Here is a 14,950-nt window from a genome sequence, read left to right as displayed (position 1 = left end):
GCTGTTCCACAGGCTACAGCTCACGAGCCCCTGAGTCAAGCCATATGGTCCTGAATGCCAAGACTGCCTGTCTTTCCCAGTTTATTGGGAGAGAGGGATTGCTCCCGCTTTGCTCTGAATTTGCAAGAGTTCTCTGTTGGTTTTAGAAGTTTACAGTTCTATGAAATGAAACACTTGACCGCTTGCACTCATAAATCCTCATTTGTTTGACAAACAGTTTTTTCTTCTCTGAAGAAACAGCCCTACATATATGCTTCTGTGGGCTAGGACAACACCTTGTGACTCTATCCACTCCAATATTAAATGAATGCATAAAACTAAGCACACTTAAATATTGCTCTTAGACTTTAAGAGACCCTTCCCAACTAATAATCTATTCAGCATATTTGACCAAGTTTGTATATAGGGTCTGAAACAGCAGCCTTGAAGTTCAAGGCATCTTTAGTCATCTAGAGGGAATAACAGCAATGGATATGTGCTGTTAGAGTTCAGAACTGATCATTTAAGATAACACCTCACTGTACTTCAGCATCACAGAAATTAAGTCGCCAAGTTATAACTCCTTAAGCATGGGTACATTCTCCAGTGCTTTGGCCAGCTGAGATTTAAATATTTCAAAAAGCAAGTATTTCTAATTCCTGTCATCTCTGGAAAAACTATTTAACTGCCCCGAAGACTTGAGTAAGGACCTTCCCTTTTTTAAAAAAAAAACCCCACAGTTTACGTCTTTTCCAATGACCGTATGCTGAAGCGTCTTCAGGCTGCTTGGTGCGTGGACGACCCCGCAATCGCCAAGAAACAGACAAAGGCAAAAAAGCACCTTCGAACCAAGAAGCGGCGGGGGAAGGCAAACCCCCCAGCGCAGGACTAGCGGTGTGCGCGTCCCGCATCGCTGCGTCTCGGAGCTCGGTCTCGGCGCCGAGGAGCAGCCCCGGCTCCCGCCGAGGTCAGCCAGGACGGCGGGTGCCGGCGGCACCTTGCGAAGCCAAGCCTTCAACTTCTTCTCCTCAGAGCCTCCCCGAGCTGCTGCTTCTTACAAGACCCTTTTTCCCACTCGTGTCTGTCCCCAGCCTTTTACCAAACGCACAGCACAGCGATTGCAATCCCTCCAGAACTCGGAGAAACGATGGCAGGCGACCACCCCCCCCCCCCGCCGGTACCGATCGGCTCTCCGCGGCGGAACGCCGGGGACCCCCCGCCGCACCGACCCCGGGGCCGCGGAGGGGCAGCGGCCACGGCACCACCGCCGCCCCGTCCTCCCTCCCGCGAGTTCAGGTTTTCCCCCTCAAGCTCGTCAGCCCGACACAGGCAACCGATTTACTCCGGCGCTTTTCCCCACAGCCTCCCCCGCGCTTTTCCCCACAGCCTCCCCCAGATCCCCCCCCGGATCACCCGCCGATCCGGCCGCCTGCTGCAACTTTTCCAAGGGGCTGCGGGGCGCCGAGGGCAAGACCGGGAGGTAATTTTATTTATTTTATTTATTTATTTTTCTCATCAACGGCACCAGCTCCCACCCCCGCCGCCCCTCACCTCTGAGGCAGCCCGCCAGCCGCCACAACCACCCCCCAAACCTCCGCGGCCGCGCAACTCCCCTCTCCGACCCCAGCAGCCCCCCACCCCACACACAAACACCCCCACCCCACACACAAACACCCCCACCCCTAAGGTCTCCCCCTCCCCGCTCCGCAGCTCGACCTTCCCCACCGGGCAGCCCCCCGCCGGCCTCACTCACTTGTGCCTTCTTCATAAGGAACGGCAGCGCTGCAGTCCAGCCCAGCCGGCCGTGTGCAAACTCCCTTCAGCGGAACCGTAGCTCCAGCATAACGCAGCGGCGGATAGTCCACGCATTGGGGTTGCCCACGGCCGGCCAGCCCGCCCCCCCCCCCCCGCTCCAGCCCCTCTTTTTCCCCCCCACGGCGTGAACGCCCCGCGCTGACTGAAACCACCGCCGGCCCCCGGCCGGGTCTTTTATATCTCCGATCTGCCTCCTCTTAGCGGCGGCGGCGGCCCAGGCAAGACACGCCTTTCCCCGCCTTCTCCCGCCCTCCCTCCTGAGGGACGGTGGAGCCCGGGCGGACCCGGCGGCGGGGGGGGGGAAACCTGAGTTAACTTCGGGGAAGTTGTGGAGGCTGGAGGCGAAGCTGAACTTGCCCGCCTTCCCAGAGCGGCAGGGGAGCGAGCGTGGCCGGCGGGGCCCGGGCTGGCCGCGGCGGGGGGTTTGTGTGTGTGGGGAGGGGGGGAGCGCGGTGGGGAGGGTGGCAGAGGGCTTCTCCCGTCCCATGCCGGGGGCTCGGCGGTGAGCCCGGCCGGCCGCGGCGGGGGGGGGCTCCGGCCTCCTCCGCCCTGGGCTCCGGCAAAGCGGCAGGGCAGCGTCCCGCCGCCCGCGGCACTCGAGGTCGATTCGGCGGCCGGCGCCGAGCACAGGGCCCTGGCGTGGGTCCCGTTCGCCCCCCACCACCCCCGGCCGTGAGGAGACCGAGGAGGGGGGGGGGATCCCTCCCTGCCGCCGGGTCCCGCCGCGGGGCAGCGGGCCGGGAGGGCTGGCGGAGCTGGGAGCGAGCGCCCGGTGTTCTTCAGAGCAGCGCCCGGGCAGAAGGCGGCTCCGGGTTTGCGATTGCCGTTTCGGTGCTGCTCTGCCTGTCCATCACCGGCGACACGAGGTGGGCACTGGGGTGAGCAGTTCAGCTGGGGCTCGGAAACTCCCTTTTACCTGCTCCAGCCAGAGAAAAGTTGTTGAGCAGTGCCTCCTAATGCTTGCGTCCAGTTGATCCTTGCAGGTCTTTTTGACATGCGATTGCAATTCGCATCCTGTGTCAGTAATGGGTTAGTGTTGGGTGTGGAAAAACGACACCTGGTTTTTGACTTGCGTGGAGTCCTGCTGGCGAATCCATCCTGGCAGTAGCGACAGAATTTGAGTCCTCTTCAGAGAAGGCGGCTGGCAGGTTAACACGGACTAAACGTCGAGCGTGCGTTAAATGGAAAGAAGAGCGGTTTATGGAACTAGCATTTCCTGAGACAGCAATCTTTGGTGGAAATTAAAAACCACACTAACACGGAGTAAAGAAAGAATAGTCTGCCCAAGTCAATGGTCATTTCCGACGGGAGGTGGGATATGCTCAGAGTACACAGTAAGATATTACATTAGGAAAGCTTGCCTGGTTTTAACCTAGATTAAATGGTAAGTTTTCAAACGACTAGGTTTCTGCCAAAGTAAAGGTGAGCTGTTCAGGTATAGAAAAGATTTTGAACCCATCCCCAACTCCACTATGTATTTGGGTTTCAGTGTAGGGCAGATAGAATCTCTTTGAGCCTCTGCATCCAATCCAGAAAAACTGGCTGATAATTTTCTTTTACAGCATGATGCTGCTGATGAATCCATTACAGTTTTTTGCCTTTCTTGGTTATTACCCTGCTGAATTACCTCGGCGTTCTTGTGTTAGCTTTGTCAGACTGTTTTATATGCATATTGTAATAGTCTTTTCCTGTAAAAGGTTGTGATTCAAGCAACAGACAAGCAGTGAAAGCATGGAAGTCTGTAACAACAAAAAAAATCAAGGACTGCACTCACTCAAAGGATATTTTGTATATCACCTAGCGGTGATCAACCAATACTGCTTCCACAGTCTAAGCATTTAGCAAATAGGGCCAGGAAATTAAAATGTTATGGCATATTTCCTCCTTAGAACAGATGACAGGTTTAGTCTCCTGGGGAGAAGCCCTGGAAAGTGTGAAAGAGCAGTCTGTCATAGCAGTTACCTACCTTATGGAAAACACTTCTGGTCTTTCTCCGCCTTGAGCTCTGTCACAGTCCACCGTTAGTCTTGACAGGAAAGCTTTAGTGGATGCCCTGCGTCCAGTTACCTTACTGATAGTCATGCAGAGAGGATAAGACTTTTGGGACTAATTAAGTTTCTTTACTGCCCTGGCATCATGCACCTTTTCTCTCTATGCCTGATCTGAGTTCTTGAACCTGTCCTTGTGTTTAACTAAGCCCAGCTATAGTGGAACAATGCCTTTTTCATCTCTTCCTTTACGCTGGCGATTTGCAAGTGTATTGCTGCTGACATTGACCTCATTATGGTTTGAGAAGTCTTTTATATGAAATTCAGAGTTTAATAGTTTAAACTCATTAATAACGTGTGTCCATAACCCGTAAGAAAGCATGTCTTTATTAGTCTTGCCCATTTCCAACATAGTACCAACTTTCGATTTACCAGTTGAGAACTCATTAGCCATGGACCGTTAGCACATTGAGTGGTAGGTTTCCAAAGCACCACTGCAAACTGCATTCAGTCTTTTATGGCCTACCTCATTTACATTTCTAAATGCTTGAGGGTGAACACAGGCTCCTGTCATAGTTCTGTGAAAACCTGTTTCTTCACAGGGAAGCTATGGAAAATAGTGTTGGTCATCCCAGCTCTTCACAGGATTTGGTTCCACCCACTCAGCAGGATTATCCTTCACTAGGAATACGGTTCTGCGTATATGGAAATAGCAACAATTGAAGCATAAATGATGCCTTTCCAGTCTAGTGTGAATGGAAGAGTCTCAGCATCTTCTGCAGGTGAGAAATGGCTGTTAAGTGCTGTTTATTCTGGAATTTTATGGAATATCTGCTGTGCTTTCTATAGCTCCAGCTGTGAGAAGAATGACCCCACTCAGTCTGTTGATAGCTTGACTGCTGGCTGGAATGGAATTCGGGAATATGCAGAATCAGATCCAGCCTCAGCCACTGAGGTTGCTGGGTTAAAAAGTGCTCTGCACCAGCCTGGAAAATTGAAAAATTTCTCCTATGAAACCATCTAAGCTGTGAAGGCAAACACCAGTACGTATTAGAAAGATAACACACTAATCCCATCTAATCTGTTACAGACTCTGAGCGTATGGAGGCCTTTGGGGACACAGAGTCTGTAGTGTTAGCTCAGTTAACTCCTCTCCCCCTGGTCTTTTTTAAGGACATAGAGTAATAGGTACAAGCTTTCTTAATCTACTTCAGGCACATAGAAATAAAAAATAAGAGTTAAAATTGAGGTATATAGAGCCAAGAAACTCAAAAGGTGCCCTCAAGCTTCTTTAGGTTTTATTTACAGAAGTACTTGATCATAGAGGAATGACTTCTCTACAGAACAGAAAAATGTTGCAAACTTGCAAGATCTACAGAAAATTATATTAATTACTTTGATGTAGAGGAAGTACACTGAGATAACTATCTCCTTAAGAGACCTTCCCTATCTTTCATACCACAAAATGTACTAGGTGTTATTCTGTGATTGAGAACTCATATATTCTAATCTCAGAGCACAACCACAACTGAGTATTAATACTTTAATATTGGATCAAAGTACATATTTTGAATTTCTAATTGAGCCTTCTTATGCTTAACAGTTACCAAAGTGACTGTTGGTTTCTTTTAAGCACAATACAGCCTTTGTGCTTTATACAAATGACAGGGAGAACTTTTGTGGTTATTCAATATTACTAATCAGCAAGTAAGTGACTTAATCAAGACTAAGGTCCATGGGGACACCTACACCACTATGGAGCCACTTTTATTTCATTGAGCATCATAAGAGCACAGGATTCTGGTGCAGTTTTTTCATTCACATGATCTGTCTCTAAAGATTAATTTTCAAAAAGCAGTTTGCATGTAACTGTTTGATTCTCCATAATATATTCGTACAGGCTGGGATTTTAGGGATAATGATATTATTATATGGTAAAATCACAAACTGGCCAGTTCAATTCAGACCAGCTGGGGGTAAATGCAATATTCTGGGTGAATAGAGATATCTCCAAATTAAAAAAAAAATATATTTATTGAATTGAAATTCAATTATTTATTGAAATGACAGCATGAGTAGCTCAGTATCTCATTATGATGCTTCTTTAAAAAACACGTGCACTCTGAAAGCCATCTAGATACAGGAAAAAGAAGCAGCAAGCAGTGCAGCATAGGAGTGGATGCAGACTATTGGAAATGTGTTCAAGAAGTGCCAGTGAAGGAAGCTACAGTTATATGGTTGTGTGTGAGATTCGTTTGCCCAGAAAGAGCTATGGAGACAAGCAGGTAGACAAAGCTAGAGTGTAGTCTTTGTTTTCACTGGAAAGAAAGTGGGCTTTGTTCATCTGACCACCATCCTGGTCTGAAATACTGATGGAGAGAAGGAATGACAGATTTTTACTGAAAGCCTAGAACTTCTGTCTATTAGTGTCTTTGGTGGTTTACTTTGCAGTAAAATGACAGTTTTATTTCCATTAGGATTTTACAGCAGGATAATTAGCATGCAAAAGATACCCTGTTTTACTAAGAAAAGTTTCTGGCAAGGAAGACAAGCCCAAAATAGGAAGTTGCACTGATGCTGTTAAAACTCAATCAGAGCCTGTAAAAATATAGTTGTAGCTACTAAAAAGTAAATGCCCATTTCTTGATTTACATGAAAGCTTCTTTTTACTATTCTTTCAATATACTGCAGTTTTAAAGCAGTCCAAAATGAGCATCTGAAGATCTCACTGACATGAGGGAATTCTCAGCTAGAAAAAACTGGTACATGGAGAACATAACTTGGGAAAAACTGATGCTGCGGGAGTTCTGTGATCCCTGGCAATCACCCTTTGGCTTCTGATGGCCCTCTAGATGTTAATAGACATTAATAGAAGTGTGAAGCTCCTTGAAACTCTTGTAAAGTTTTGCATTCACTAAGGTTCCAAGAAGAATAGAGGACAACAGCAATTTGAAGATTTTTTTTTTGGTCTTAATTCATGGGGTTTTTTTTCACGTGTGTGCTAAGAAGGGTCTGCTTCATCTCAGATTGCACTCACAACCACTACATCTACTTTTGAGGAATTACGTGCATGATCTTGAAAGTTATTCAGTTGTCCAGATCAGGGAGACCTGCTGGAGTGCACTGTGATTACTCTGATGGCATGCCTCTGTTTCCTTCTATGGTGAGGGAGGTTGCAGGGATGAATGGTGCCCATCCAACTCTGTCTTGGCACTCAGTCAGAAAGAGACCAGAGCATATATTGGGACAGACAAATCGGCTGTTTTCCAAGCCTCGAGTTTGCATGTAATCATAGTACATCGTGCTGTGGTAGTTGCTAGTGGTTATGTTCAACAGTGTTCAGCATGGCTCAATTTACCAGAGTCCAAACACCACCTTCATCCTGTTTCTGAAATGATGGAATACCCAGCCCAAGAGGACAATTTACTCTTATTTGCAGAGGTTTCTGTACTGGGTTTGGTTGGAGGATTGGAGAGAAGTGCTAAATTCTGTTCAGCAGATGCAGTTAGTAGTCCTAACTATGAAGAATACTCTCTTCCTGAAGTCCACCAGCCATCTACTGTGGCATGCCTCCTGACATGTTGGGTGAAAAAAGAGCAGTCGTTTATCTTACAGATACTGATTTCTTCAAGATGCTGTAGTTGATACAACTTCTAGGGATGAAATTCTATCCCCACGTTTATACTAGGGAATGTTTCAGTATCCGCAGGCTTCCAGTCATGAAGGAACAGGGAGATTTGTCATTACTTCTTAAACAGGAATACCGGAGGCATTGGCATGACTACTCAAAAGTACTGGAGCTCATGCTTCCAAGGAGCATATTCATGGACAGTGTAAAACACACTGCCTACAGCATTACAAGGAATTATAGTTACTGTATTAAATAATCATATTTCCCCAACATTCATAGGATTTTTAACTTTCCTCACATTTTGCCCTGCTTTCCACTTTGGGAGAAAAAGAAGACAATTATATACTGCAGTCACCAAGCCAGGCAGTGTTGGAGGTAGGCAGACTCAAGCTGATACATCATCTTGGACATCTACAGTGCAACTAGATGTTTATTACAGGACAAGACAACCACTGCTTATTATGTCTAGAATTCAGTTGTTTGCCTGTCATGAGATCAGTTTGTGTAGCCTAATGCATTAATTATAGTTATGCAAGCTCAAAAAACCCCATGTTATTTTGCTTGTACAATTCTATTTCCAAGAAAAAAAAACCCAACATAATTTATCATTTTTACCATACTTAAGCAGCTCCTTGTTATATTCATATTTTGATTCCAGTAATTTAGAGGTGATACATGTGTGAGAAATAAATATCTCTGTTCCCAGATTTGTTGCCTACATCTCTCGATTTGCATTAGTCTATGTCATCCTGTTCACAGTAATTACAACCCTAGGGAGTTTCATGATAAAATGGGTTCATTTGAAAACAAAACGCTGTGTAAGTGGGATTGGATATAAATATTCACTGTTTACAGGGAAAGCTGAGACTATTCCTGTTCAATGGAAACTTGTGAATTTTTTTTTTTTTAATAGTGTATTTAGTCTGAAGAAAAAGAGAGGTACAGCATCAGGTACAATGACTTCAGAGCCGTATTATGTCATGCCTTTTCTCTTTGATGAAGTATGATTGTGTTAGGAGTGTAGGAAGGACTATAACATAGAGAGGAGTAAAAGGACTTGCTAGGCTGAGCCCCCTGCCATCAAGAGAAACTGTATCATTCAGTCCTTTTGGAAGTTCATCTGTTTCCAGCAAAAAAAGAGCTAAGTTTCTTGCTCAGCTCCTCTATGGGAATGTTGTTTTAGAATTTGACTCACCTCATGGTTGGAAACCTTCTTGTAATTTGAAGCCTAATATGTTAATTGTTAATTTATACATGTTTGTTCTTGGGCCAAAGTTATCCTTTACCATAAATAGCTCTTTCCTTTCCCTACTGCTTTTTGATCCTCCTGCCCAACCTACTGGCAATGTGTACACTAATAAACAAAACAGAGACGAAGCATGGGCTCAAGTACTGGCATGCAATGGTCTCTGGAGTTTAAGTTTTAGTACTCACTTTGGCACAGTTTTTGTCCAGCCAACTGGTGTTCTCCAGGCCTGAGCTCAGCCAGAGGAAGAGTACAAGCCAGGACCTGTTTCCAGCAGGCAGTTCCCCCCTGTTCTGGGGAAGGAAGAGAGTTTTGCTGCATGGATGCAAACCATCCTCTGCCACTTACCCTGGGGCCAGAGAATGGGTCCAGGTCTAAAGCTGTGGTTTGGATTGCCTCTTTTAATACACGCACTAAAAATAGTATTTGCAAATTATATTGGGGGAAGAAAAAAAAGTTTGGTAAAACAGGTGTTCAGGAAATTCCCAACCGCAGCACCTGTGCAGTAAAAGTCAACCTTAATTCTGGAATTTCCTCCCTTTTGAAGTTTGGAAATGCAATCAAAGCATTCTATTAACATGAAAAAAGGGAGAATGCAGAAATGACCTCATGCCGAAGTATTCTTTCCTTGACTAGAAGGTCCTCTGCTGTTGGAGCTCACCGAAGGAATGAGATCTCACTGTGCCAACAAGAGGTTATGGTGCACTCAGAAACTGTCTGTTCTTGTTATCCCTATGTATTACTGCAGGGAAACACTCAGCTAAAGCTTTTGAACAGCTGAAGAAAGGAAGATGGGGAGACCAGGCAGTGAGTCCAGACCTTTTGGAGGAGACCATGGATTTGCTTGGAAAAGGTATGGATTTGCCATGGAAAGGTAGAAAGTTAATGATTTTTCCCCATTTAAAAGGACTCGGTGTGACTAGGGTGGTTTTGGTGCAGCTGTAGAGAGAGGCCCTGTTCAGAACTGGAGACCCAGTTAGAATGATGAGAAATGTTTGAAATTAGTTTTGTGCAATAGTTTAAATCCCCCAAACTGACCAGTTTACTATGTGTTTACTTGTGTAAGAAAATACAGTTAAACTATTTTGCTTTGATTTTCAGTTTCATTAAGATGGCAGTACTAATCCACCACAAGCCCTGAGCTCTGACAGGATAGATAATCAAGAAATGTGAAGATGAGATTTCCCCCACTTCCCAGTTTTGGAAATAATCCAAAATGGAGAGCTGTGACACATACATAAGATTGAGTCATTCCTCAGACCTGTTTCATGTGGGGTTAGCCACTACATTGCTCTTCTACTGAATGTGGAAAAAAGTGCCACCTGTATGGTGAAAGGATGATGTATTTTCCTGTTCTTTTTTCTTAAGATTTTGTAAACAGTAGCAATTTTCATTTAATATATTCAGTCTATGAAGTCATTCACTAATTTTAAAGAGTATTTATAAAAAGGAAATGTAGTTCAGTCTGCTTCCATTTATGAAGTAATTCAAAGTATTGTTTTTAGAAGGACAGATTGATGTGACAACTCTTTCCCCAGAGTTTCCAGCTCTGGAGGACTGTGCTTAATGACTTTCATTTTCTTTCTTTTTCTCTGCATCGTGCAATACTGTCTAACAGTCATCATCCTCAGCTGTTTCAGACGGGTGATTTGCCATATTTTCTCCCTTAGTCTTAGATTTAGTGAATGGTTATTTCAGAAAGCATTAGGAAAGTGAGTGAGAGAGAAAAAGAGAGAGAAAATGTAATGCAGATATTTTTGTTATCCATTTAATTTTAGTCTTACTGAAATTTTCTGAACTTATTCCTCAATTATGGTATTGCTGTCAATTTCACAAGCTAACTATGCATCTTGTAAAATATAAGTACTTTTTTATTTTAAACAAACTGCCTTTCAATATCATTTAATTACCTTGTGTTCTTTATTTACTGTAGAATTTACAAAAGAGCACTTAGTATATTTTTGGTGCTTCGTTATTTGTTACATATCTACCACATATCTGCTTATGTTTTCTCTAGGCTAATAATTTAACCTTTTTAGTGCCTTTTTATACGAAAATCATACCATGACTCTCTATCTTTTATCATCACTTACCCTGTTAAAAAGAGGCTGAAAGAAGGTGTGTTTCTTCTGATGGACAGGAGCCGAGCTTATGTAGTGATACGGACAGCACGCTTCAGGCCAGTACTGGAAATGATGTGCTTAAATCTGACAGGAGCCAGCTGCAAAAAAATTGCCATCAACAAATTCTGCTGCCCCTAATGGCAGCGTTTCCCCAGGAGCTTTGGCTCGCTGTGCTTGAATGGCCCTTCTGCCTCCTCTCTTCAACTGAGCCCCAGCCGTCCCCCCTTCCCTGTATGTCCGTTTGTCTGTAGAGGAGGAGGAGGAGTGTATCCTTGCCAACTTCTTGCCTCCTGGCCCTGGCCCCGAAATTGGTTGCTGTTCCCTTGGCAGTGCGTGATCGTGGAGCTCTACAGCTGTACTCTGCAGTTAGTGACAAACAGACAGCTTCGAGCTGCCTGCTTCATCTTTTCTAACACATTTACTTTCTCAACACATTCGTTTCCTTTGTAAAATGAAATATTAAATCCAGTTCTAAAAGGCAGAAATCACAAATGTGGAAACCAGTGGTTTTCTTTAGTGCTTGAAATAAGAGTTTTTCAGTGAAAAGAAGCTTTGTGAATGAAATAAAGCAAAATCAGCTGTGCTTTTTAATATTTCAGAGACATTCGTAGCTGTGGAAAAGGTAGATGTGGTAGTTGGTCCATCATATACCCTGCAGCAGTAGAGAAGTGTCGAGGCATGAGGCCCTCCTAAGGTCTCACCTTTAATAATGGATGAAAAGTTCTGTTAACCCTGGCTTAAGAAAAGGTTTGAACACCAGTAAAGAAGGCTTATTTTGCAGAATGGAGAGTCTGTTTTGTGGAAAACGATAAGAAGATCTTGGTTTGCTTGGTCTGATAGGCCAAAGGCAAAGACATACTTTTCTGTGGAGGTCAAGGAAATAAAGAGGTAAAGCAAGAACAATAAGGTAATAATATTCACACAAGGCTGTGTAGATAGAAACTGGCCAATAGCTAGCTTAACCTAGAAACAAGCAAACCACACAGGACTGAGTTTAGTCAGTGTATGAAGGGGATGATACGTTGTGCTTGTAGGAGAGCATAGCAGGGGACAGGAGCTGGAGACCAAAGCTGCCTCTTGCTGTCCTGTCAGAAGGGGGATAGTAATCCTTAGTGCATGAAATTCTTTAATCTCTGGTTTTCCCAACAAATTAATATCCAAGTATGCCCCTATAGACAGGTATGTGATGCCTCTCTGCAATGATGAGAAACATTTCCCTCTCAAGCATTGTCACCGATGTCCTTTATAATCTCCTGTTTGTTCTTTCAGCATTAGAACCGCCTGGCGTGATTTTTATGTGGGATGTAGTGGGTGATACAAAGGAGATGAGGACAAAGTGAGTTTTCCCTAGCCTGCACAAGGTAGTGGCACATCTCTTCATTACTGTAAGGATCAGTAGGTGTAGTAAGTTCTTCATAAGTCATATGTTACCATGTTGTGAATCAGGAAAAAGACTTCATTACATAGTAATAGTAAGCTACAAATGGAAATATTATGTTGGAAGGAGTTGGGAATATCCTAAACTTGTCTTTTTACAAGACAATAATGCCAAAAAGAAGTGATCTTTCAAAACATGTATGAATGTGTCCATACATTTATAATAAGAGGGATTGATCCTCTGCTAGTGCTGTGATGTAAACTAGATCCTCAGCAGTCTAAACCCCTTCTCTCTGTGCTTTCCTTTTGTCTAGGGGAGATATGACGGGTGTCAGGCTTTGGATGTTTCAGGCATGTTCAGATATCCTCAAGGAGGCCTGCCTAATTCAATGCCCTGAGAGGGTGGAAGGGTGCTAGAAACAGAAGAACTAAAAATGGTCTTGGAAACTGATCCTCTTTCTCACCCCTGCAGGAAATGTTATGGGACAGATTTAGTAATGGGTCTCACCTCTGTTCATTTTTACAAAAACTGCACTAACTGTTGGCCAAAGCATGGGATTAAAAAAAACTGCACTCACTTTTAAGAAATCTGTTTTCACAATTGCCAGTTTTCCTGGGGTGAGTTGAGTGGTGAAAAAAGGCTGCAAAACTAAATGGGTTAAAGCAAAATATATTCATCCTATTGAAAAATTCCTTTAGCCAACTGAAGTTTTTATTTCAAGCAGTTTAGGCTCCATATTGGATTTTCTTGTATGTAAACTAATGGCAAATCCCTTCATATTCTTCATCTTTTCCCATTTGCTTTTTAAGAGAAATCTAAATGTTCAGAGATAAAATATTATATATTCTATTTGCTGTATGTGTGTCCATGTATTTATTTCTAATTGCTATTTCTGCGGGTGACACAATAATAAATTAGGTCTTTGGCCAGCTATTCCAACAATTTCATTTTACTCAGTGGAAATATTCTTGATTTATATACATAGTCACATGATCAGAATTTGACCTTCTGTTTAGTTTTTTGCTATGCTGTATGTACAATAACAATATAATGAACTTGTGCCATTTCAGTGGCTGCAGTGACATTAACAAATGGTCCTGGAACACAGCAAAGATTCCTCAGCAAGATAAGATACTATATATTTAACTACTAGAGCACTGCAAGTGACGATGACGCGGTTTGATTTTTAAACAGAATAGCTGCATTAATCCAATCTCCATTGAATGCACAAAGGAAGAATTAATGGTAATTAGGAAGAGACAAATGACAGCATTCACTTCTGGAATTCTGGGCCCACGTAAGTGTCCAGTAACCACTTTAGGTCTTTAGGTTTCTTACTTGGCAGAAAAGGAATTATATACAAGGGGAACTTGCGTACTGGAAGGAGGCTCCACTCTGTCTCCAGACATAGACAATATCTACAGGATGAGTGGAAACAGGTTTATAATAATTATACAGGGAGCTGGAAACAGCCTGGTTGCCTAATATGTTCCATTTTCATTTTACATTTTTCTTGTATCTGTGTTAAATGCTCTAGTATCTCCTCTAAGGCTGCTACAAATCAACAATTTAGCCCAGAAAAAACATGTTTTCCTTTGTCTCATGAAAGTCTCTTTGAGTTTGTCTAAATTAGAAACTGCAAAAAATGCAGTTTCTTTGCTGGGACTTGTATTCCCCAGGAAAACCTTAGCAATCTGCTAAAATACTAGCTGGACATGAACAACCTGAGAGTGAATCTGTTCTGCTCTGTAGAGGTACATGCAGAACTGCAAGTTCCCTAAAGCTTTTGGTGCCATGATAGTAGAAGTGGAAGGTGAAGGAGAAAGATGGGTATATTGTTTCTGCTTTCCAGACTCAGCAAAGTGCAAGCTTCTAATGATGGGAAAGAAAAAGAAACAGGATGGACTTGGCTTTCTGGTATGGTGGTGGTGGTGGCTCATTTTCCCCTGCGGAATAGAAGCCGGCCTTGGCTGCTAGCTATTCAGATGAGACTGGCAGCTCAAGCTCAGGTCTTCTTGTATGCTGAAGAATTGAGTTTAGGGCTTTTCCCTGGACATGTCACTTAATTTAAAATCAGAATATTCTCCATCCCCTCCCCCTTTTTGAAAAAGATAGGAAATTCTCTATAGAAAGTGTGACCATTAGACTGTACTGTATGAATGTTCCAGAATTTAACAAATGGTAAATATACTGTGTGTGTTGAAACCACACTTACATGTCTTTGATGAATTAATTGTACTGAATGTCTAATTGTATGTCCATCTACTGTTTTTCCTTTCATTTAATGTGTGGGACAGATGCATAAAGAGATAAAATGTCCTGACTATTCAATGCACAACTAAACATTAATTTGTAATTTCCTCAGATTCTTAGTCCTTGCTTTTGCATCCTAAACATATTTTAATAAAAGCAGCATAGCATTGGCTTTTGTATTTCATAGGCTGAAAAATGCATGCCAGAACAGCTGTAATCTCTGCATATGGTTTGAAAAGATAACTCAAGCTTTGTAATTCTGGAGGTTCCTTATATAGTGACAATTTGTATTACTAGTGTTTTTTTGAGTGAGCAGAGATAATAAAGATGCTTCGTCCAGAACATAGTTTCCCTTCCTGTGTGTGTATTTATAATATTTAATCCGGTCTTTAAGTATGTATCACTCACTACAAACAAAAAAGTTAAAGTATGTTAATTATCACACAGATTTATTAGTGGTTTTGAACAGAGTAAAAACAGAGGAGAAGAGGAAAATAGTCACCTTAGAATAGGAATCCCCAGGAAGCAAAGCCAAAC

At 43.3% G+C, this 14,950-nt stretch overlaps 1 protein-coding gene and 1 long non-coding RNA gene across 3 annotated transcripts in view; one reads left to right on the top strand and one right to left on the bottom strand.

Moving 5' to 3' along the window:
• The window catches only part of KITLG (KIT ligand), a 54,458-nt gene extending 52,552 nt beyond the window's left edge, over positions 1 to 1,906 (bottom strand). For both annotated transcript variants that reach the window (XM_069773725.1, XM_069773726.1), the window contains exon 1: positions 1,733 to 1,906. In XM_069773725.1, coding sequence (XP_069629826.1) covers positions 1,733 to 1,747 — 15 coding nt within the window. In that variant the 5' untranslated portion in view covers positions 1,748 to 1,906. The remainder of the gene's footprint in view (positions 1 to 1,732) is intronic.
• A 1,636-nt stretch (positions 1,907 to 3,542) lies between these two features.
• LOC138682471 (uncharacterized) lies at positions 3,543 to 14,759 on the top strand. Its single transcript, XR_011322555.1, has 3 exons — positions 3,543 to 4,564; positions 9,408 to 9,512; positions 9,761 to 14,759. It is a non-coding gene; the product is annotated as an uncharacterized lncRNA (long non-coding RNA).
• The last annotated feature ends 191 nt before the right edge of the window (positions 14,760 to 14,950 follow it).

This window comes from Haliaeetus albicilla, chromosome 28, assembly GCF_947461875.1.
Source record: "Haliaeetus albicilla chromosome 28, bHalAlb1.1, whole genome shotgun sequence".
Lineage (NCBI taxonomy): Eukaryota > Metazoa > Chordata > Aves > Accipitriformes > Accipitridae > Haliaeetus > Haliaeetus albicilla.
This window is presented reverse-complemented; position numbering and strand designations above follow the sequence as displayed.